We start from the raw sequence: 26,866 nt of genomic DNA, 5'->3' as shown, positions 1-26,866 counted from the left end.
TGTTAAAGTAATAAGATCAGAAAAATTTCTTCGGAGATCTCGTCAAATGAGAAAACTTTCCATACAAATACTTTATTGCGATCGTTCAGTTTGTATGACAGCTTTATGCAATAGTAGTCCGAGATCAACTGTTCGCACAAATGAGTAACTTCTTGGTGAGAAAAGGACGGCTGCAAAATTTCAGAACGATATCTCAAAAACTGGGGGACTAGCTCGAATATACATATACAGAATGGACATGGCTTAATCGACTCAGCTCGTCACGCTGATCATTTATATATAAACATATACTTTATAGGGTCTCTGACGTTTCCTTTTGGGTATTACAAACACTGTGGAAAACTTAGTAAACCCTGTTCAGTGCATAATAAGACACTTTGTCTTTGTGTTTGTTTGTGTAAAAAATTTAAAAAAATATTTGTGTTTTTTACATATTTATGGTAACAAACATTGAAAACTATTTTATCATATCTGAAAATTTATCGTCAGCAAATGATAGGTACCTCCAACTCTCGTACTTGTACGGTATATTTTTTTTCGTCAGTCTAATTGATCTTGTGTCAATTTTCGCGAATGATAAGTAAAATATTACATCGAAGGGTTGTCTATATTATTTTACAACTTGTCAAATTAATTAGAACGACTTGCAACTGCCCAAAATAAAATTGATAATGATTGATAAATAACTTATTTACAAACTTATTAACAATTCAAGAATTATAAAATGCTATATATCGGAAATTCACTCCAAGATGATTGATTGAATTTAGAAATTGTACAATTTTAGAATTGATTATGTTATTTTTATTATTATATAATCATTAACGCAGCACTCAAATATTTTTTGAAATTTTTCGTTAAATGTATTTAAACATTGCTCAATAGGATGATTTTTAAATTTATGGTATTTGTTTCAAAAACTTGTTTTCAATGAATTAAGTAAACGGTAAATGATTCTACTATTTTCTTTCAAGTTAACAAAAACCAAAATAAATAAATGCAAATAAAATACTTTTTACTTAAATTATTTGTGTAATTTATATTTTCAATTAAGTAAAACATCAATTATAAAAATATTTATTTTTAAATTCACACAAAAATTACGAAATTCTTGAAGATCAAGAAACTATAATTTTGTTTCCTTTTCATTATATAATATTAATAAAGTTTAGTAAAAAGAATGTATTCAAAAAAAAAAAACTTGTTACAGCTAAATTCTTCAAAATCGCACAAATAATATATTATTAATATATTGAAAAAAGTATTAATTTAACCAGGGTAGAGAATTTTTCTTCTAAGAACTTTGAATTAAAAATTAATTTTTAATTAAATTAAATTGAATTTATTTTAAAACTTTTAATACCAATTTAATTTTAAGAGGTTGGAGAGAACATTAAATATTTAAATTTTTAATTTAATAGAAAAAATTTTTAAGTTAATTTTTAATCCTAAAATCAGAATAAAAATGTGTTAAAATATCGTTTGAGTGTGTAAGTTTGGTGACAAGTGGAGTATTGAGGATAATGGCTCTGTGCGAGCTCTAGTTCAAAACGCTAAAACACGAAGTCCGCAAACGCGAAACAATTAAAATTCTACAATATTTTTTTAAAATTATTTTTTGGTAATAAAATTTTTTTAGATATTTTTTTTTATTTTTTAATTGGTATTAAAATTATTTGGTATTAAAATTAAAATTTAATTATCTTTTATTGAAAATAAACTTTTAATCCAGTTTTTAAATTACACATTTTTTAAAAATTTTTTAAAACCGTTTTTGGGATTAAAAATTAAAAATTATTTTTTTACTATTTGGTATTTCAATATAAACAAAATTATTTCAAATGTTTATTAAATTCTGTTTTTAATGCATTATTTGCACCCTGATTTCAACACAAATAACCTGGTTGTCATACCCTTTAATAAAAAATGTTTTTTTCTTTAACACAAATACAACTTTTTGACAATTGCTTCAGTTTAACATATACTATACGATATTTATATTTTAGCAAACAATCGGAAAATTTTCACACAAAGTTTTAAAAAATACTTCCAGATATTTCAATATAATATATTTGCTCACAAAATATTTCTAAACTATATTCTTTGAACTCGCACAAAAATTTAAAAAACTTTTATTTTGAAGTGAAATTATTCTCAGATTTAAAAAATAATAATTATTTTGAACTAAAATTACCCTCAGAAATGCGGTCCGCCGAGAATGTCATTTCGGTATTTTCTTGGAAAACTTTCTTTTCGCGCTGCTCGTATGAGATTTGCACTTGTGTTGTATTGTCTTCTTGTGGAGGAGACTGCAGATCTACCGACGCCATGCAACTAAATATCACTACAGTATCACCCGAGCTAAGCACTTAAGAAGAGATTTCACTTGAGATCGTGTGTTTTTTCGGTGATAATTGAAGATATGCAGCCGGGCAATGAGTGAGTTGTCAAGTAAGGAAATCAAAACGAGTAAAAGTGATAATGATGTTGCCACCGACGACGCCGAAGTGCGAACTGAATGCTTTACGCGAGCGTAACCACTTTTCTATCACCGTAAACAAATACGATACGTTTTTTCGAATTTAGCGGTGCGAAATTTATCAACGTTTCTGCTAGTCGTACTAACTATTGTCTTTATTTATTTTGACGAGTTATTTTGATTTACTCCACGAGTAGCAATTAATAAGTAACAGCGAACAGATCACAATACACGCGAGTGACGGCGAATAATAGCAAAAATTAAAACACAACAACAGTTATTAAGTGAAGTTGTATTGTTAATTAATCGCTATAATTGTCGATTTAATGACAAAGGTAAATAAAACACTGGCGCGTAATATTCAATTATATATTAAATAATATGGAATATTTCACGCTAATCGCTGGTAGAAGATGTCGTCGGCGATTTTTCAACAATATAATATTATCCCTCGAATTTTTCTCGTTGTGCTTTGCAGTGCAGTGGCGACAAGTGCGCTTGCTTGACAGTCGAGTTTTGAACTGAAGCGTATGGCCAGCGTGCGATCGCTTTTTTTCGGCGGGGGTGGCTCAGCTTTACTGTTAAATTTCACTGTCTTTACTGCTGCTAAAGTTGGCGGGGTGCTGGGTGTTAGGGTGGCGCTCATTAGGGCTGTGGCTATGACTGTGTAAGGCGCACCTGAGTGAGCGCCAAGAATCAAAATGAAAATGATAAAAGCAACAACAGCAATGATAGTGGTGGGGTAGCGTGTGAATATCAGTGCGAGTTATCTGCGGAAGATATGACAAAATATGGGCATGAACAGATTACGTATACGCGCCACGTAATGATAATAATGTTGGGATAGTCGTCGAAGGGCGCGTGACGTGGTGGGTGAGAGAGTGGGGTAATGTATTTCTTGAGTGCCACTACATTTGAGTAGTGCATTGTCTTATCAGTCTTCAATGTAACTCGTTGCTGAGTAGTTGACATGCATTTACTGAAGAGCGTAAATATTTATCAATTTCCGAAGGTGTTGTGAATTATAGTTATCTTTAAGTATTTACAAATATATGAATAAAACTAAAAAAATATATATTTTTTATTTTTATCATTATTATAACCTTACTAACATAGTAAAAATCTAAAAGAAAAAAACAATTGAGCGTGCGTATTCGGACACGTGTTGAGAAAGCATCTGGTAGACAATTAATTAGATATAATGTAATAAATTTACTTTTTAATATTTTATTTTTTGATAAGAAATAAATCCCTTCCAACCACCATTTGCGGATGTCGTATGTACTTTTCAATCATTTTTCATTTTATTTGTGCTCGCTCTTTCACCATGATGGCGCTGTCAACACTCGGAATGTGTTAACAGCTGTCAAAATTAATGATACCGCTACGTTAGCGCGAGACTGTTGGCTATTATATAGTGCTTGATGACTTCCGAAAGTGTTGAAAAGCATCATAAATGAAAAAGTGCATTCAGGCTATATAATTTATAGTATTCAGCAAAACGTATACGTTTAATGGTTGTAGTAATACATTATAGGGAAAATAATGGATCGACATATTTGTCTTTGTGAATATTTTTCGGAAAATTAATAAATAAAATTTATGATGAGAAGTTTTCCATAAAGATGACTTGATTTGGATCGGTTCAGTTTGTATGACAGCTATATCATATACTTTGAACCAGTATATGATATATATATATCAGTGGTTTCAACAAATGAACAGCAGACTAGTTCGGGTATATACAGAAGTCGGAGAAGTAGACAAACGAATATGACTAAATCGACTAAGCTAATGAGCTGGCCAAAAGTGTCGTACTGAATCAGCACAGAAAACACGCAAGTGGCTAAAAACGAAACACAATAAAATTACTGAAAGAGCTGACAGACCGATCAGCGTGAGATCAAATATCTTAAGGACTTGCAGCATCGCCAAGATCATGTGCCAGGGCACCGAAGAAAAAAACACATGCGGTTTACTCAAACGGGCTCGAAAAGACTGCAGGACGGATGTTGGCCTATTGACAGGTCACAATTTACTGGCATCACATGCTAGCCAGATAAGTAACGATGACACATGCAGAAACTGCAGCAAGTAGGCATAAGAGAGACGCTGCAACACCTCCTTTGCTTCTTTGAGACCTTATCGAGAACTCGTCTTAGATATATAGGAGTTCAAGGGACTAGATGAATTATCAAATATATTAAGTCTATCTTAGAATTCGCAAAAATCGTTGAGGTTCTGTACGACGCATACTTCAGCTCTAACCAAAATGAAATTCCATCTGGTATTACAAAGGACCAAGAGTTCTATGTATGGTGGGACAGCCAGCCAATATAAATTAACTTAACCTAATTTTAGAAGGGGTTGTTTACTTATACATACAATTTAAATAATAATGAAATTTAAATTTGGATTAGTAAAAAAAAATTGAAAGCAAAAAATACTCTCCTTTTTTTCGCTTATGACGTCACGAACTTATGTATAAAGCTGTCAAACGCACTCGAAAAGAAGTAAAGATACGAAAATATCACAAAACTGTCAAGATCTTTACTGCTATCATTCTCAAAGGATACTCAATGCACATAAAAACAATTTCGAAGGAATAATCAAGTTAAAAAAAAAAATCAAAATTTATAAAACGAATATTTCAAATACTAAATATAACAATTTGACAGTACATTATTCACAGCAGAATGACGACAGCGACTAATGCACATTTTAATATTTTATCGAAATGCAAATATCAAATGTTAGACGTCATTATAAGTTGGAACAAAAAAATATATCACACAGCGAAATGCATACAAAACAATAAGACATAACAACATTGCTCCAAAAATTTTGCAAAAACTTTTGTATGCTTACGACAGTGTGACGACGACGCTGACAATTTTTAATTTAATTTGAGTCACGTTTTGTTATTAAGCACAAAGCGCATGCGATTTTTATGACCCAACTCTACTACACTCTTCACCGTATTTATGTTGAATTATTTCGCTAAATAATTTCAACAGGTTATTACTTTTTTGGCGGGGGCGTGTAATCACATTGTTATCGAAAATCGCAATTTAAAAAGGTACTTTTTGGCATATTAGCTAAAGGTGCTTTAAATTACCGGCTCCAAAATTGTATATATTACTGTCTTGAATTAATTGTATTAATATTGACATTTATGTAGGTTTATTGACCGTTAAATCCAGACATGTTAAACAACTGATGTATTTGTTAAGCTGTAATGAATTTATAATTTGTTTTTTTTTTTTCGTTTTGATAAATCTCTGGAAGTAAAATGCATCAATATATAATTTCTTTTACTTTACATGCACTTTTTTGAAAACGAGGTCAATGTTGACTCTCTTTTTTTAGCTTATATGGACGAATGTGTATTTTAAAGCCGATTGCATCCTACATCATGAGATTGGCTGACGACTTGATTACGACTCGCAGAGTTAGTTATGACTACAAAAATTATGCTACAGCATCTGCCGAGATTTTTTATCAAAGAATCGATTCTCATAAATCTCTTTTTGTGGCACATTTACATACAAACTGCCAGTGTCAAGAGTCAGATTCATTGAAAACTATAAAATATCGCTAAGTTTTGGTCACGTGTAATATTTTCTGAAGGATATTTCGCATTTAGCAGAAATTTATTTGATCGCGACTGTCAACCAGTGGCCGAAGCCTGTGTAGACTGAAACGTACTCGTGTTCGCTCAACGTTCGCTGAGCCGATTCAACACCACCTGATGAAAGCAGATGTGAAACTCTGCAGTAGTTCTCTTATTATAGATCAAACATTTTTTTAAGCGTAGTTCTAGCATAAAGGTTTAATTTGCTTCTTTAACATATTGCTTTTGGGATCTTAGGAAGTAGATCTTTCTTTTAAGTGTATGGAGGTGGCTGTGTACGAAGAGCTAAAAACGTATGCTTAGTTTAAACATATAATAACGACCTTTTATGATATTGATCTTAAATTTAAAGATTTTGAAATATGAACGATGAGTCCTCCGAAAGTAGTTTACAACAAAATGTAGTAATGAAACCCAAATGAAAAAATTTACCACATATTTTTGTTGGCAGGTGGTCTTTTCGAAACAAAATTGATTTCTTATACTTTTTAATTTATTATGAAACAAATTGGCATAGTGGTATTTTACTCAGAAGGTCAAAAAGTTTCAGGTATTTCTCAAATTATTTTTCGCTTAAAATTAAACTTTATAGCTAAGAGTTTATATTTATCACCAGCTATCAGAATTTCGAAAATTTATTCCATAAATTTCGGTGTTTAAGGTACCAAAAATATGTCATTCGTAATAGTTCAATAATTTTTGGTAGCTAACAATCGTACGATATATGTATATACTCGCATATGTACAAACTTTCGGTTATCGTTTTTTTCGAATTCCTTAAAATCACAATTATTTATGTATTCAATAAAAATTGGCGTCATATATGATTATTTGAGTTGCAATTGAACCCGCAAAGACCGAGTATCAGTGAAATACTCGTGTACACATAACATTATCGCACGCTTAGGTGTTAATACGTATTGGGGTACTAAGTAATTAAGGTATTAGCGGTGAGTTGAGAAATTAGTTGGCGATAAAAATAGAATAACAGCGAAAATTAGTTTTTTCTTTCTTTATGACAATGTTTCATTTTTTAACGGCAACGAACGATAACGGTAAATGCCAGACAGTAAGGAAGTGAAGTGAAAATAAATTTAAATAGATGAGTCCGAATATGTGTGAGACGAAATATGGGTTTAAAAAAGGTCAAAATAATAAACACGAAAAGTATAACAAAAAATATATAAGAGTAAAAGAAACATTAAAAACCGTAGTGCACACAAATTTTGTTGCAACTTTTTTTCGTAATATTTGCAAAACACAAAAAAATCGCTCATTTGCGCCAATTCAAACGTGACTGCGAGTAAAATAACTCAGATTAAGGCATTATGGGGGCTTTAAAGGAGAGACGGACGCTTAATGGCTTGTTGTTGAAATATGCCATTGTTGCCACGAACTGGCAATTAGAATGCGGCAGCCAATAGTAGTTAGTTAATTTACAATATATTGCAACAATAACAATGTATCGCTGTGTGTATCTGTGAGGTGTATATATATGGTAGATTAAATCAAATTATTTATCACCTTAGCGGTGAGCATTGTGTTGCGCCAGCATGTGGTTGGCAGTTGCCACAAAACGCGGCAATTGCGGTAGCTATCAATGGTCGTTACAACAACAACAATAACAGCGATAATAGCGATAATGCAAATTTTACAACAATTGGCATTTGTTGTGTCGGTTGAAGTTCAAGTCGTCACCTTGTTGTACGTCGGCTTGACGGTCACACTGTTGATTGCTTATTTGTTGTGTGTGCCACGAGATGGTGGCGAGGCGCTAAGCTGTGTGCGGTGTCAGTTACGCTACCGGCTTACAGCTTGCACGACTGCACTAGCGGTTACAATGAACTTGATTTTGCATTATTATTTAACTAATTTGTTGTTTTTTTTTGTTTTTTTTACACGCTTCGCTAATTCGTTTTTGTTGTGCGTGTTAAAAATCTCTTAATTAAAGCTCTTGCCGTTTCAATTGCTAACTAATAAAGTTATTAATTTTTCTAAATTTTACAAAGATTAATTTTTGCAAATATTTCAACGCCAATTTATCCTCATTGTGTGCGAAAATTTATTGAAGGTGATTTTTTACACCTTTTTAGGCACATTTCTCAAAATATTTATAAACAAATATGTTTGTAATATAATTGTAAGATTTATCGTCTGATTGATTTGTCTACAAATTAATATAAAATATTTTTATAATAAACAATGGAGTGGGAAGTTAAAGAAATTCGTATTGGGGTGATTGCTTTTTATAAGTGTGGAAAAAAACAGAAGTGCAATTGCCGAGTTGATTCAAACCAATTCAGCCACAAACACTGTTCGCGAACTCGCTTTAGAAGAAATCCCCTTATAGAACAAAAAAAATATATCAAGGTAAATGAATAAATCGACCAGATACCATATATGATAAAATTTATTCGATATGATCTCCACATGAAAGCGTATCGTCGGTCAACTGGTCGTTTTCTCAAAACGCGCTTGAAGCATGTTAAGCTTAACAGATGCAAGCGGCTTCTTTAGTGGAACGCGGTCAACGGAAAGTATCGTTTTTAGAGATGAAAAAATGTTCACAAAAAAATTTCAACAAAATCTACGTATAAAACTTCCAAAGACGCAAAAAAATTTATTACAATGGTTCAACGTGGTTACCATTCAGCTGTTGTAATGGTTTGTTGGGAAATCTCCTCGATTCCCGCGATCTAAACTCGTAACAGAACTTATGGCAGGACTAAGTACACTTTACATGGTCTCCGAAAGGTCTTCCTTCTGGTTACAAACTTCATATACCCTGTTCGAGTTATAATTATAAGATTATTTTTACTAACAAGGTAGATTTTCCACTGAATCGTAAGTTCGAAAAAAATGTGTGTTTCAGTGTTGAAAAAGACTACTAATCCATCGGCTGTTCGCATAAGAGTTATACTTGCCTTGTTGAATTAAAATAAAGTACTATACAAAGGAAAGCGAGGCTCGGTCAAGTAGCTTGCCATATCATAGGCTTTGATCATCTACATTTGTATGTATACCATAAATATTATATATATCAAGAAGTGTGGACAATAACAGCCATAAATAAGAAAATTTCTAGCGTTGTTTTTCACACGCTAATATTGTAAGTAAATTCAGTTGCTCTGCAAGTAACATTTGTTCTTAGAATTGCGAAGGAGACATAAATAGATTGAAAGAGGCATTGGAGAGATCAAAGTGAAAAACACATAATCACACGGCATCATATTTAGAAAACAAGACCACTAACAATCTGGCACCAATGAGTTAGGCAATGTTTCAACGAATTGAGCTTCCCACTAAATTTAAAAACAAACAAATAAAATTTACTTTGGCTAAATAAAAAAAAAATCAATTAACTGCAGATTTCTTTTATCGATATGATGAAAAGACATGCAAAATTGGTTAAATAAAAGTAAATACGAACATATAAAAGTATGTTTATATTGTCGGGGCATCCAGTAGCTCGCAAAAGGGAAATCAATTTGACTAATGTGTGAAACAGTAAGCCATAAATTAGCATTAATTAGTACTTTAGTCACATGCGCGCGCTTTGTAATTATACCAAATTTAATTCGCTTTCAATTCGGTATTCGCTTTTACGCAGTAGCAAGCGGGTAGCGACGTTTTTGCAGCATATTTGCGAATAGTTTTTTTTAGTTTTTTGTGTTTAATATTTATTTTTTACATCTATTTGTTTGATAGTTTTTGCTTAAATATTAATCGCTGACACGTTTCAATGTATTTTTTTAAGCGCTTCGTTGCGCGGCTGAACGGGTTACTGCTTACGCTTGTTGTTGTTGTTGTTGCTGGCGGTTAGTTTGCGCTAAGCGAGCAACGTGGAAAAAGTGCTGTAGTATTTATTTTTTGTTTTTTTTTTTTGTTTATTTGCTGACTAATTTTATTGCTTCAGTTTGGTTCTGCTAATACTGCTAAATGCAACCAATATTTGTTTGCTGTTGTATTTGCATTTTTTTTTTTTTTAATAAATAACAGTACTTTATAGCAACTGCGCTTCGCACTTGCTACACTTTAATCTGTGAAATGCCTTCGGAAAATCAGGAGAGGGGGGTAAGCAATATGAAAATAAACAATTTTGCGCCAACTGCCGACCATAAATAAATATTTGCTATTTTAATTAGTTTTCACCGCTGCGCTGTTGTTGGAGTTGTTGTTTTTTTATGATCCATAAACAAGCGGTGCCTACGTGAGTGTGAAAATAATTATAAATGTGCAATTGGTTTTGTTGGAGAAAAGTTATTTTTGAACGCTGAACATTTCTTTGTTCTTGACTTAATATGTGTGCTCTTGAGAGCTTAGAATGCAGGTGAGGGGAGGGATGTAAAAAGTTAACTGCATTGTTTGAGGGATTTGAAACTTTTTTAATTAAAATTTGAGAAATTTTCTAAGCTTGTTTTATAATTACCGTTCAATGGTAGGTAATATTTAAAGGGTACAACTATTGTAAACGCTTATCAAAAAGCGATCTTACGGAATTTTTATTAAAGAAAACTACTGCATGAAATGTTCTAAAATATTGCGGAACGTAGTGAATAAACATAAAGAGTTTCAGAAAAATAGAATTAAATTTTTAGCGAGTTATTCACTATTTCACAACTTACTAAAAAATGGTCAAAAGCTGCTACGGTGCATGCGTATTTCACAAAATATATATTTATTGTCTCTTTTAAATTGTTAAACCAATTTAAATTTAATAAAATGTCAGAAAGAAATGTAAAAATTTGCTCAAAAATAAGATGATTTTTTGCCCGCTAAAGCTAAATTTTTTATACAAACGAAAAGCAGAGAATCATATACAAAATAAACAGAAAAAAATCAAGGCGATCAAATGATTTGTCTTCGAGTTGAAACTGCAGCCAATTCGTAAAATGCAGTTTTGAGAAAACCACGTTTAAAGTTAAACGGATAGAACTGAGCGGCTGCACTTTGACAAGTTGTAACTCAAAATTTTTCAAAAATTCATTTGAAATTATGGTATACAAGTATTATTTTTTAAAATGTAGACTACCGAAAGATGTAATAACAAAAATATGTATTTTTTCCAATTTTTTCATATTTATTTAAAAATTTTCTAACATTAGCATTAGCTATTTTTTTATTGTTTCTATATCGTCATATAAATCAAGATTTGAAGATACTATTCAGCTTCCTTACTAAGTTAGTTGGCTTATATATAATATGATTCGCTTCGAACGCAAACAAGTGGTAAAATGCAAATAGATATCAATTTTCATCAATCAAAAAATCGATTTCCCATTCTTTGCTAAACATACTGTAGTATACTGTTACGACAGCTACTACTGAACTGAGATCACTGAACTTCTTAAACAAACAAAAATTAAAAAATAAAAATAAAAAATTAAGAAGAACAATGTCTTTATTACACTTATTGTAACCAGAAAACATAACACGATGAAAGATTGGTCGCTACTTTCGAAAATTTTGGCAATTTTTTTCTGTCATATCATATTTACAAGAAATTTATATGTAATGGGTTTCAATTTATTTTCCTTAATCGTTACCAATTAGTTGTTTTGTTCCAAAACCAGTTTCAGGTTTTTTTTTACTAATCTTTTAAACATTTTGTGAATAAACTAGAAGACAACACGTAAAAAAACTACTAAATGTTTTCGTGTCAAAATGAAACTAAAGAATAAACTGAAAGATAAACGAAATGGCAAAAATTATTATTTATTACTAAAATTTAATTCTAAATAGTAATTTTAAAGCTCAGTAGTCAATCGTTCCATGTTAGCAGTTTCAACTGCCTCAAAGAGGAATTTTTTTTGAAGAGAGGCTACGCATTAATGCTTAAATACGGCAAAATGCTGTGAAATTTTAGATCGCCAATCAATGAAGGCTTAAAAAAATATAATAATATTATATTTACTCAATTTGAAAATTTATGTGTTTATTCGAACGTAAGTGGTTTTTAATATATGTAAATATTTATACCCTGAACACGGTACCACGAAGTTTGTAGAAGCCGAAATGAAGCGTCGTAGACCCTTTAAAGAATGTATATCATATAATATATTATATACCATATAATATTTATGGTATATATGATCAGCGTGATGATCTGAGCCGATTTAGCTATGCCTGTCTGTCTGTATATAAGCAAGTCCCTCAATTTTTAAGATATCGATCTGAAATTTTGCACACGTGCTTTTCTTCCCGAGATGCTGCTTATTTGTTGGAACCGCCGATATTCGGATTACTATAGCATATACATAGCTGCCATATCAACTGAACGATCAAAATCAAGTTCTGGAATGGAAAACTTTTTTTTGACAATATATCTACACGAAATTTCATATTGTTTCAGGCAATGCTACAATTGCCGAACAAGTTAAAATACAAATAGTCGGTTTAAAGAATACACCTGTGAAAGGTATTTTAGCTTTTGGGGAAGCTTAAGTTTTTTTTTTCGGTTTAAAGTTAGTTTAATATTGATTTATTATTATTTTTTATATCAACATGTTTTCCTTTAATCGAAACACTATTTTTTTAGTTATAAATCGTTGTTGTTATGTTCAAAAATTTAATTAATTTTGTTAAAAAAATTTATGTGAAAAATTCAGCTAGCTCCAAAAAAATGTTTTTGAAAAAGTCACACGCCTTAATGTTGAAATGCGGAGAAATGCTGTTGTTATGAAATCTTAAATAGGCAACTGTTTAATTCTTAAAATATTTTTATATTCACTCATGATGAATAAAATAGTTTATTTATTGGTCATTTAATATTATTTATTGCTTAAATTCTTGTTTACTTGTATATAATAGGCCCTTAATATGCCTATTATTAAAAGCAATCAATATTGATTTATGACAGTTTTCATATTAACAGGTTTTTCATCAAACAAACTAAATTATCCAATTTTATGAATGTTTATACAAATATATTCTCTTTAACAATTAATTAGCAACTAATAACAATAAACATTTAAACAAAGTGTTAATAATTGATGAGCAAATTATACACCCACATTTGCAAAAACAACTAAAAGTTAACTAATAAAAAGTGCAAATAACTTTAGGTATGCAACATTTTTTAAATAAATAAATAGCCTTAATATTATGAACACGACGTTTCTTATAAAAAAATTTAAAAAGCTTGTAATCACTAGTTAGAATCCACAATAATTTCATTAATGCTTTGTTAATTGAAATATTGGTATGCTCACATATGTGACTATTAAGTAGCAAGCAAACATATTTTATAAAAAAAAAATGATATAATATTAAAAAGCATTTAAATGAAACAAAAAAATAAGTAAATATAGGAAAACATAAAAAAAGGTAACGAAAAAAAATTTATAAAGTAGAGATATAAATAGAGAATAGTAGCAATAAAAATATATATTAAACAATTAGAACAGCAAAAAATAATATAAGAAATAAAATATTTAAATATTTTTAGCTTATGACTGACAACAGCTCCACAATAAACATGCATAAACATACACATACATACATATATATAATATATAAGTGAGCTGCCTGCATAAGTTTGCAAATTTAGCGAAAAATTGAAAAAAAATCGCATGCGAGAAAAATAGGCACAGCCTTTTAACGAGCAAGTACTCGCAAAAACATATCTGCCGTTCGTTCCACGCAATTTGGTTGTGATTAATTGTTGCTATCTAATGACTACATACATACATATCTACATTTGATAAATATTGTTTGTTGTTTTTTATGTTGCTTGTTGCGATTAATTGGAGCAAATTTGTAGGCGAGCGTTGCCTTGTCTGTGGTTTTTTGAAATATTTTTGACATTTCCTGTCAAGGATTTTAATAGAGTGTTAGCAATGCTATACGCTCCTCGTACGCGCTTATGACACAGCATGATGGCATGAAGCAATAAATTAAAATCAAGTGAAAAGTAAACAATACCCGGCCCCAATGAATAATAGCGATCTACGCTAAGATACATACATACATACACAAACCATATATTAATAGGTATAGGCAGTTATCGTAGTAAATCATGCCATAGGCCCAGAGGCTTACCATCAGCGCCTATTGTTAGGTGGTTAAATAAATCAGAAAAAGAAATAAAATTGCAAAGCAGCAGAGTTACGCCTGCGCAATAGCGGGTGCATCTGTTATAAGAAATGCAATAATGTAAATTAGTTGTAATGGAAGAATTTGAAAGATTTTAGTGCGCTGTAGAAGTACATTTGTGGTTGTATGTATGTGTGCTTAAATTTTAAAAAAGTTATCGTTAATTTTTGATGTTCATCATTTGTGAATCATAACATTTCAGTTACTATTTAAAATGTGGTGAATAAATATGGGCAAGTCGAATGGTGTTAGTCATAGAAATTGAGTCAATATACGTATGCAATATTTTTGAGATACTTTTAATAATATTCTCATAACTTAATTGAAAGAGAAAGTAAGAATACATTTGTTAACGAAGAAAATTATTACTACTTGCACTTTGCTGAAAACAATACAATTTTAAGCTCTTTTGACTTCACCCTAAATGTAGGCAATTCTTCATTCCAAGAAATGTTGCCTACATAAATTCTTACTGTGAAATTAGGAATCGAATACGATGATTAGTAACAGAAGTTTTTTAAGGCATTAGCAAATCATTAACATCCTCTGGCATTAGAGATAATTGATCAGTATCATAAAAAGTTAAATAAGTTTACAGATTTTGAACTTATGAACTTTGTGCAATATCATAATGTTAATAAAGAACGACGAGCTAGTTCTTCTCAATATTTACGATTTATTCACATTTATATTCATACTTGTTTAAGAATATTTTCGTGTACTCGTATATGTAAGTATTTTAACAATTAACATTTTTCAAAGAAATATTTTAATGAGTAGATGAAAATGATCCACAATGTAAAAGTTCGTGAAGCGGTTTCGAAATTTTTTCAGTCGAAAACTTTTAACTCTATTCATCTTTCTTTGACTTATATATTTCAACAAATTGTTCTATGCTTACGATACTAGATCTCTCATTTTTGTAGATTGGTAACAATTGATAACTTGTGGGTAAGTACGACCATGGAGTTCTAGAGAGAGCTTCCATAATAAAAATCGTCTCCTGGAGATGAAAATGTTACTTATATCATGTTTGAAGAATCTACTTTAAATGTCGTAAGTATATATAGAAATTGAAAAGGTTCTGTCATATTAATTTAGGTAAGGAATGTAGTGAACATTTTTGCAATTGCGACGAAAAGTTCAAAAATAAATTTTTTTAATAATATTTGCTCTAAATCAAATCTAAACAAATTCTTATTTAGACCTATAAAAAATAAACTTTAAATATTTGTTGGCAGCTGCTACTTTTTATAGTTGTTATATTATGTGTAAATAAGGTTAAACACCGATGTAGTTACATACATATGCATCATACCTAATGGAAAATTTCAAAATTTTAAACTACAACCAATCACATTGATAAATCTGCCATAAAAGATAATTTTGGGTGTTGGCATGATATTAATATTCGGCAAATTAGTGCTTAATGCACGCTGCAAATCATAAATCGATAAAGTGTAAAATTTTTAGGGCACATAAAAGTAAAGAAACCGCCACTGTCATAACTGTTCTTTTGGGGAAAGCACGTGAAATACATTCAGCAACGATTTTTAGATTATGTTTGTAAATCAGTACAATATTTGCACTACCTTTATGACAATAATTATGTGATTTTTATAGAAGGCTTTCCTACACATAAAACCTAGCCCCGATGACGAAAGCAATAAAATTTAGAAAGAAAAAAATATTTGCCTTTTAATTACTAATGTGTGGAAGAAAAAATATATGGGTATTCCATAGTATGTTTGCGATATTTGGAAACAAACAATAACTACAAAAATGCTGGCTGTTAATGAACCTGAACGGCGACTGATATTAAAAGATAGTGGTATAAATTTTGTAGTAAATTGCGAAAATGTGCTATTAAATTTTAGTGAAGTAACAACCCTCAAAGAAATTTTATATTATAACAGCTCACCAAGCGTCAACATACTGTCAATGACCCAAGTTTGCTCCACATGGCCATAACTTGAATATGAAACTTTAAACCCGCTAAAACTATAAACTAGTTAAGTGATAAACTGCCCGAGATAAGAACATAAAACAATAGTATTTTTTATTAAATTATTTTCTTTTCGGTTGATTAAGTTTGTAGTTGTGCATTTATGGTTATAGGCTGACAACTAAAATATTTACCTAATATGCATGTTGATTGGTGACGAATATCGTATAAATAATATGAATCTTATCAGTGTAAAAATAGTAAATAATAGTTGCTGACAAGAAGTAGGGCAAAACTACTTTAAAATACAATAGCTTTATATAAATTTATGGCAATGTGGGTATTAATAATTTCCTTTTAATATAGTTATATTATATAATGTACTAAAGGCTATTCATTTGGCATATGGAAAAATAGAAAAAGTTAGGGATATTTATTGAAATTCTTCTTGGAAATAAAGGGTTATGTATGTATAACGAATTAATTGACTGTATAAGACCATAGTCAAAAAAGATATTCTAAAAAGGTTTGACTAACTATTTATTAAAATGAATTATTTGTTACTCAGTTTTGTTTAGCACACTTGATGATTACCTGGATCTGCTAGGCGTCAAGTGGGCTTCTGCAAGGTGTATATTACCAGAAATTCTTTATTTGAACTAAAATACGCCCTGTTAGAGAAACATCTAGTAGCACTTTACTTTCTGTCGAAATATTTTGGCACGGTCAACCACGAACAACATAGAAATTTCAATACTCCCTACCCCAAGTGATAGTCCATCTACATGCTATCTGAACTGTCGATACAATTTTGAGGAACTTAAACTTAGAATCAAACAGAGGGTTCTTCAGGGCTTTCAATCTGTTTAACTTTTAATTATCACCTAATATTCTAGTGACTTCAATGACCTTTTCGCTTTTTAATACCTCGAGAGGCCCAATACTCTCCGAAAGTCTCTCGACATTAAAATATGAAGCTGCAAAAACTGCTCGTACGTGGGTTGGTCCTGAGATTAGATATACGACTACAATGTCTAACACTTATCAAAGAATGGGAACAATTGTACAGAGATCATTAATATTTATCGTCATATCTTTACGAAGTTATAAACATAATTTGAAAACAAAAAATATGCAAAACATCAAATTTTTTTTTTAGTAGAAACAGGTGAGTGCTTTTATAAATTCTTAAACTTGACCAAGACAACGTCAGAAGTACTAGCCAGCAACTACAATTTAACAAAAAAGGCCATTAAGTATTAAAATGCATGTTATGGCCAAGTTTAATGCCGTTACCTAACTTATCGGCCATTTCAATCGCAGTAGTTTAAATGCCAGATTCGAGTATGCAGTCTAATCTATGACTGCGAGGGGCTATCTACACTTCACTTTACTTTAAAATAAGTGGCATTGTTGGCCTTACTAAATTTTGCATGCTACTCCTCACTAGTTCATATGTATGTACATAATTATTTTTAGTAAAATAGCTTATGAGTAAATAAAAGTGTACAGTATTTAATGAAAAATGGTTAATACGATTATTAAAATATAGGTATTTTCTTGAAAAACCTTTCCCAGATCGAGTTTAATCTGCACGGAGAACATTATTTCCTTCAAGGTATAATTCACACTAAATCTTCAAAACACAAAGAGTATGTTAAACTCAAAAAAATTCGAAAAGTTTGTTTCAAAATAATACATTAGTACTCTAGAGACAGATCTCAGCGCCCTTATGATCAAGTAACAGTTATTTTGTCACATTATTTGCCAATCCTTTTTCTATTAGACCAAAATTGTCTTAAATGTCAATTATATGCAAATTCCACTTATACCTCTCTTAAGTAAAAGCCTCTACACCATTTAACTGATCAAATAAAATTTCCTCCTAAAAGGTTCGGTAATTGTTGTAGTCATTATTCTCAAGTAAAATAGGTATATTGGCAATGCCTTTGTTTAGGTGTCATCGGGCATATGCCGGCCTTAAGCCCGCATTGCAATTTACCATTTCCTATTTTACTACAGCGTTAGACAGCTCCGCCTAATTTATGGCTTAACATTTTACTGAGCTTCCTGTAGCCTCATTGCTTCACAAAAATATTTTTTGCATTCTTTGTATTCTATATACTACGAATACAATACCTCCACACTATGTATGTATCTTATAACGTTACCTAAACCATGTTGAAATAAGGCTAGGCATATACTGGAACGGTGAGTAAAGCATTTCACTATGTACTTGTAGTATATATTTTTATATTTATTATAAAAAGCAACAGACTTGTTATAAAATGGACAGTATTAGCAAATGCAACAGCACAAAGGTGGGATATTTCAAATCACTTACAAAAGATACGCGTAAAGTAAAAAACTTAAAGAATACCAGTTGGAGAAGTTGTTTAAAAGAAGTCTGCTTGGTAAAATCATAAAAAATTTCTTTTTGTCTCTCGTTTTCCTGTGGGATCATGGTTAAATTCATGTTTTGAATTTTACATCAATACGCATGGTCTAATTATAGAAGCTTTCTAGCTTTACGAAATACTGTCTTTAGCAGTGCTAGTGATATTTTGGGTAACAGGTTTGAAACAGCAGCTACTTGTAGTACTTCTAAAATGTACAAATGTATAAGCTCTATAACTTTAGTTACTGCTTCGGCTTCAATATGAATTACAACCTTCTGGGTGATAGTTAATGCATTACTTATCTACTATGATCATTGTAAATCTTATGACGCAATGATTTTTTTTTATTCACCCATTTTAACTAGCAAATTCGGTGATTTGCATTTTTGTATATTTCTTTCATAAGAAACTAGCCTTTGGTATTCAGAGTGAGTTAATTCGGCATACTCTAAAACTTCTTTGTTATCAGCTGTAATTAATTATATAAAATAAAATAAAAATTTACAATACAATAAAGAAAAAAAATAGATGTAGATGTATAGATGCATTGATTAAGAAAAAGTTATTACGGTTTGTTTTTGTAGCACGATTCGTGCGTCACCCTGTATTTTACAACTATAACTCATCACAAGGTAAAAAGACCTGCAATTTTATGACAACAACATAAAATACATTTTAATTAACTGCTTTGTTTTCTCATTTTTAATCATCTCATTTATCAATTTCATTTAACATTAACTTACTTATCGACACCTTTGCTTTAACGGAATTTCACAGAGATTTGTTTTATTTGTTTTCTTTTATCAATCAACAATGAAAAAGTGTCTAAATTAATTCTTGTATTTGAATAATTGTGTTTAATTGTTTGGACGGCATTTTATTAGCAAGTTATCAGTTTTTAAAACTTTTGTTTTTATAAAGTAGATCGTGTTGGTCGGAGTTCGTCAGTTCGTTTGGTTTAACTTGAGATTTCGTTGATTACGTTTCGGTTAGCCATAATAATTATTTTTTAGAATATGGTATGGTATTTCAAGAGTTTATTTATAAAAATTAGTAGCACTTGTGTTTCGTTGTTGATAATAATATAGCTATAACAACAAAAAAATATATTTAAATGCAAACTTAGCTGTTATCTGTATACCTACACATTTACATATCTCCACGAGATACTTTAACGAGCATTTCCTCTTATATGAAGAGTGTATCTTCATATTATCTAGCAAATGTAGGGACCTTCAAGTTTCGAACCGGCTTTGTACACCAAGATTGCGCCAATTATTTCTAACTTATCTAGAAATTAACGTTGCCTACTAAATATTTTCTGAGTTATTATTATCTTTAAGACAAAATTTTATGAAATGTCTTGAAAGGCAAATAAATTCCTTGAATATGAGGTCGGGAAAAATAATACAAATATCACATTTTCTGAAAAGATTTCAGTAGGCTGTATAACTGAAAAGCTAATCGAGATCTTATCGTGTAATATAATATAATTCTACTAACACTTCAGCATTGTATACATTTATATACAAAATATTTCAATAGTACATAAAAAGTCTTGCTGCACTTTTTCCATTTGCGAATTACTGTGCGTACCGTTATTTAAAGCAACACCATTAAGATGTCAGAAATATCTTACTAATATATGATGGTAAACACTGCAATACTCGTGCACATTCCGCCAATATTATTATACTTTATAAATTTTATGGGTGCTGAAGAAAGGAAAACAAAACAAAATGGATAGCGTGTATAAAGCACATAAGCGAAGATTACACGCATGTCAATCAGCTGAGCGTATGAAAATAATAAACGAGGCACGTGCGTTCAAGGAAGGCGAAGATACAAATACTTGTGCAGAATAGTATTTAATAAAGTTTATGAAAGTGGTTATCTATATATATGTATGTATATATAACTGAGTTATACAAATGATATTTTATTACCACCTTCTTCACACTAAATATTCATTTCCTTTTTTACGCACCTTTACATGTCAAACTACAATAAGTCAAGGTGCATACTAGTAATTATGTTTGTATATACCATATACGAGTATATATTTGTAGTTCACTAGTCCACACCTTTCATTATTCATTTGCAACTACATTCATAAAGAAGGATTTGGATCAAAGGAATAAGTTATGTATATGAAAAGTAGGCCTTGCTGGGCAAAATAGGACAAAGGTGTGTCTTGAAGTGCCGAAGCAAAAGTCATGCTACAGAACGGTTTTTTAGCGGAATAGTTAACTTCACGAAGAGTTAGGTGTTGGCCATAAAATTTAACGATAAGAAAGCAAAAACTAAAACAAAATTTGTTTCGAAAAAAAATTTATTTGCAAAAGGCTTCGTGCTGTTAATTGATCTGAATAGAGTTGTAATATAGGTACTATCGATAGTAAAATAAGCGATGACCGTAATATCGATATTACTAAAGATTAAAAATAAAGTAAGAAAATGAAATCGTTATACTAACATCGTTTTTCAAGTAAAAAAGAAGAAGCTTAGGTAAAAAATCTCTTAGCTATAGATTTGTAACCAAACCACAAATCATTGTCGTCGATTTTAAGGCGGAAGAACCATTGTAGTATTACTACAATTTTCCATATTCCTATATGTCTCTGCTGGGCTAGCTTTTTCAACTCATCATCAATTATTTTTAAAATCTTATTCTAAGAGATATCTACATGAGGCAACAGTAAAGTCACAGCCAAAAATGGAACAAGGTGGATGGGTAGTGCTAGTTTTTATATCAGATTTATGTCGGACCACTATGCAGAAATCAGCTTATACGGTTTCTTTTTTTCGATATTTCTTTCTTTTGATCTCCGAATTAAATGGAAATATGGTGGAATAACTAATTAAAGAAAACTATCAATAGTTTCGAGACTTCAATTTAAAATTGTTTTTCCCAACTAATTACCTATAAAAAAATGAGTTAATTGCGTATTTTTTTCGTACTACCCTATCACACGTTGAGTGAAATCGATATTTCATAACACAGTACAATCGAAGAGTTTTTGCACAATAAATATAGTCGCAGACAATGTCTCTGACTGCTGACCACACATTTTGCAATGTTGCATGAGTGCACAACTTTTAAAGGACCTTAGCTGAATTGCTCATATTTCATTTTAGTAATAAATTAACGTGTGCTATCTGCTGTTTGCATTTACATAGAAGGAGGCAAATCAAGGACATTCTAAACTTCTAGCCAAGGCTGGCAAAGGTTTTTTTTCGCTTTTGTGTTGCTTTGAATGGGGCACAAGTTGAGAATTTCGTGGCGTGTCCAAAAAGCTGTTGCCTGCTTTGTGTAGGAAGTGATTAGCATATTTTTAAGTTAACGGAAACTCTATTCCATTCTTTGCAACTTCCTGTCGAAAAGTTTTTATTGAAAAGCGAGTTTGCATTTTTTTCCTGCATTTGCTTTTTAATGTTTTGTTATATGAAATATTATATATATAGGTATACTTCTAAAACTTTCAAGTTGTGTTTAAGGAAGTGAATAAGTAATTGTGTTGGGGATTAGAACTATTACTTGCCGATTTTTTTGGCTGATTAGATGTTCTTGGTACACTACCATCACGTGATTTTGACGCTGATCTTGAGGTGCGCCGTTTATAATTCGGCGAAGGATAGTTGAAGTTATTATAATCAGGGACAATGCGCACCGAATGGCTGGAACGAGTCTCTCGCTTCTTTTTCATACGGACATATATGCTTGTGTTTACTTTTTAAGTTATTTAAATAAAATAGTGAAGTAGAATAAGTACAATTACGAAGCACACGCGCTTGAAAACTGTTGATATATAATATTATGAAAAACGACTTCTGAAGTTTTAAAATATGTTTTTGAAATATATTTGAAGTTTCGAAATATTCGAGAAGTGTTGAAAATACATAAAATACGAAAGTAAAGTGGATTTATATTCGTTTTTTTTTTATACTCTCGCAACCTGTTGCTACAGAGTATAATAGTTTTGTTCACCTAACGGTTGTTTGTATCACCTAAAACTAATCGAGTTAGATATAGGGTATATAAAATGATCAGGATGAAGAGACGAGTTGAAATCCGGGTGACTGTCTGTCCGTCCGTCCGTCCGTGCAAGCTCTAACTTGAGTAAAAATTGAGATATCTTTATGAAACTTGGTAGACATGTTTCTTGGTACCGTGAGACGGTTGGTATTGTAGATGGGCGTAATCGGACCACTGCCACGCCCACAAAACGCCATTAATCAAAAAAAAAATAACTTGCCATGACTAAGCTCCGCAATAAGATACAAGACTGTTATTTGGTACACAGGATCACATTAGGGAGGGGCATCTGCAGTTAAAACTTTTTTTTTAAAGTGGGCGTGGTCCCGCCTCTAATAGGTTTAATGTGCATATCTCCTAAACCGCTAATGCTATAATAACAAAATTCACTAGAAGCAAATGTTTTTAACACTTCTATTGACGGTGTGAAAATAGTTGAAATCGGGTGGCAACTCCGCCCACTCCCCATATAACGGTACCGTTAAAAACTACTAAAAGCGCGATAAATCCAGCACTAAACACGCCAGAGACATTAAATTTTATCTCTGAGATGGTATAAATTGGCTTTATAGGAACCGCGTTCAAAATTAGACAGTGGGCGTGGCACAGCCCACTTTTAGGTGAAAACCCATATCTTGAGATCTGCTCAACCGGTTTCAACCAAATTCGGTGCATAACGTTCTTTTCATGTTTCTATGTCATAGTGCGAATGGGCGAAATCGGACTACAACCACGCCTATTTCCCATATAACACCATTTTAAATTCCATCTGATTCTTTCACTTTCCACTATGCAAATCAGGTAACAATGATTATATCGGGGTAAAACTTTGCGTGAATAATGCAATTAAAGTATGCCACCTTGCGGCCAAAAATTGTCTAAATCGAACCAAAACTGTTCAAACCCCTAAGTACTAAATATGTGGACCCCAGTGCCTATAGTTGACCTTCTACCGAAAATATCAGTCAATCCACAAAGAAATCTCAAACGAGTATACCATTTGACTTTGCGAGAGTATAAAATGTTCGGTTACATCCGAACTTAGCCCTTCCTTACTTGTTATTACTTATGATTTATCGAAACCAAGAAAATTCTTATAGTAATGATGGAATAATCTCATAGACAAATAGACTGTACTCAAAAAATCATTACGGAGCATAAAAGCAATTAAGGCAATGGGAACACCTCATCACAAGTTTAGAAAGAAAACAGGTATCAAAATTTTTGGCAGAATTATAATATAATACTGTTATTTATTATACATGAATATTGAAAAAGGAAATTAATCTCATCGAAACTCACTCAGCGCAACCTTAAATGAAAACAAAAAAATAAGATGTCGCGCGAAAATTGTAGGTTCATCTACTATAACGGTTAACCGAAAAATGTAACTTCGAAGCCCCTCGAGAACAAAATGAATAAAATTTACAACAACATAGTTCTCAGAATGACAAAAATACGTAATTGGTTTGAGTATATTTCTACTGAAATAACAACAAAGCAACGTTTGCTATAGCTCAACTGCCTTATCCACAAGAAGGGAGATCCCGTAGTCAGCTGTTCGATACCAAACGAGTTTTTTACAGGTTGATTTTCTATAATTTTCTTCAATATAATGCTAGAAAAAATCATGATAAGTAACTGTCTATACTAAAAAGTGTATGCTACTGGGATAGGCAGATGATATTGACATTGTAGTCTTTAATAACAGAGCGTATAGTGCAGCCTTTTTCAGCCTATGAAAAGAAGCGAAAGCGGTTAGTTTTGTGATGAACGAGGGCAAGACAAAATACCTAGAGGCCACTCACAAAGTTTCCTAGAACCTTAGAAATTAAGTCGCTATTGGCAGCTTTAAATTTGAAAAAGTGAACGTCTTTCTTGCCAGGTAATCAAGCGCAGAATAACTCTTGCCAACAAGTGCTACTTTAAGGTCATTGAGAAGCAGAACCCTATATCGACTATAAAACAAAAAATTACGATCTATAAGTCTCTTATCATTCCCGACCCATTATACGACGTGGAAATATGAACGATGACGAACTGAGATGAGAAAGCATTTGGAGCATTCGAGAGAACTGTTCTCCGAAAGGTATTTGGAGCCGACCTCGTGAGCGATGAGTTTTGACGAAGATGGAACCACTGTATAAACTCTATGGCGACATATGTAGATATTATAGTTAAACGCAAAAAAACCTAACAGATGCGCTTGTTCAGTCATGTCCTACATATGGATGACGATACTAAATCGAAAAGCAACTTCGATTCGAGACCTATGGATGGACAACGGAAGCAAGGGCACCCACGCACTCAGCCGAAGGAGCAAGTGCATAGCGGCTTGTTTGCTTTTTGGATGTGCAGCTGGCGTGACTTCGCAAAGGATAGAGGTAGCTGGTGAAGTTTTGTGTACTCGGCCCAGTCTGACTAATTATTGTTGGGAAGATTTATCATTGAGAATTATCGATTGAATTACTAGATAATAAGTAAAATTTATTTTTGGAAACTTTTGTCATTGATATAATGAAGGAGGAGCATGTTAAAAACTGTGAAACCAAAACCTAAAATTATTGTTGATAAAGACTCTATTGCTGAAGTAAATATAGTGATTTCAACGAAGGTATTCCTGTAAAATAAAATAGCTTTGTGCTTACTGACTTCTAAAACCATTCTCATACTCACACTAAAACCGACAAGTGTATTATATTTAATGACAGCCAGGTAAGGATTCGTAATACCTTTATAAATAAGAAATGTGGACATATTACTAAACACTTGTAACATTTTTAAGTCTAGACAATACCTGCAGTCATGAGTGCCACAGTTGGTGTTTGTATCGTGGCATTATTTATGTGCTAGGCTATTATATACAGTTTACAGTTCTCTTCTTATATGCAAATGGTCTGTCCACGCATAAGTGAAAATGCTATTAAAGAAAGAGTACTTAATAAAGTTGTATATATATATATATATATATATAGATATATATATAAATTTACACTATATTTTAAAGACGCACTTAGCCTTAGAAATACTATGAAGAATGAAATGACTCTAAACCCTCTCTAGCTGCAATGAAAGCTTTTTGACGTAGTAATTTGGCTTGTTTTGCAACTGGCTATAATTAGACTTCACTTATGTCAATGCGAACATAAAGAATTTATTTAAATTTGCAAATCAGCCTTTGTCAATGTCACTGGGACACTTCTTCATGAACCTACAAACAACTACTCATATATATTTTGTGAAAGGCTAGTTCATTTTTAATGCCCAACCTTACGCGTCATATTTTCTTGCCCTTGTTTATTTATTTTCACCACATAAGTAAATTTAAACCTGCTTCAATTACGTTGTAACTCTTTAACGACCTCACTGCAGTGGTCATAAAGTTTCGCCGATAAACGAAAACAAAAACAAAAGCAAAATAGACAGCCTGTCATTCAATGGCTTGCCATTTACAAATTTAGTCATACTTGGAAAGGTGTCGCTATGATCTAATTATAAGTCACTTTAGTGACGGCTCGCGTGTTGCTAGATACTTGTATGTATGTATGTACATAGCTATATATGATAAATTGTTTGTGCTATTGTTTAGGTCTGCTGCATTTACTAATGGAAAGTAATTTCAAAAAATTTCCAAAAATTATAAAATTCTTATGAGAGCTATAATTAACGACTCGCAAATGAGTTAATGCACTCGAAAGTTACATCATCAGCTGAGAAATTGCTCGTATAAAATTTATGCTGACATGCAATTAATTTTCTGAAAACTTCCATTATTTGGAAGAAGCATTGTTTAAAACTAGCAATTTGCTGCTTTTATAGCTTGAACTAAAACTGATGATCAGCGCGTCGTCGTTTTCATTGCTCATTCTTCGAAACCGCCATTATCGGTCCACTATAGGATAAAGTAGCCATACAAACTGATCGTTCAAAATTAAGTCCTTGTATTGAAAACTTTTTTTGTATGACAACATATCTTAACGAAATGTGGAATGGACTATTTATTGTTCAGCTAGCATATAGCTGTCATTCAAACTTACCGATCAGACTTTGTGAGTAGAGCTTTGGGTGCTGGAAAAACATACGGATAAGCAGTAAAAAATATAAATCCAATCAATAGTTTCAAGGTAAAGGAAAGAGACAGACAACTACAATGTACTTGAGTGATTGATGGGGAGAATACAGATAAATTTCGCAGACACAAAGCCAATAAACCATGACATAGTGCTTGATGTCACAAAATAATAATACCAATGGGAAGAAATACCGATAGTTTTTATAA

General features: G+C 31.6%; 1 protein-coding gene across 3 annotated transcripts in view; it reads right to left on the bottom strand.

Annotated features, from left to right (window-relative positions):
• Drip (aquaporin homolog protein drip) overlaps nt 1-26,866 on the bottom strand; it is a 73,885-nt gene that overhangs the window by 29,378 nt on the left and 17,641 nt on the right. Inside the window, exon 1 of one of the 3 annotated variants that reach the window (XM_014239005.3) lies at nt 2,195-2,992. The exons of the other annotated variants lie outside the window; for them this stretch is intronic. Within the exon in view, the coding sequence (XP_014094480.1) occupies nt 2,195-2,330 (136 nt within the window). The 5' untranslated portion in view covers nt 2,331-2,992. Of the gene's footprint in view, nt 1-2,194; nt 2,993-26,866 lie in introns of those variants that run through there. 3 annotated transcript variants of the gene reach the window in all.

Source organism: Bactrocera oleae, chromosome 4, assembly GCF_042242935.1.
Source record: "Bactrocera oleae isolate idBacOlea1 chromosome 4, idBacOlea1, whole genome shotgun sequence".
NCBI lineage: Eukaryota > Metazoa > Arthropoda > Insecta > Diptera > Tephritidae > Bactrocera > Bactrocera oleae.
This window is presented reverse-complemented; position numbering and strand designations above follow the sequence as displayed.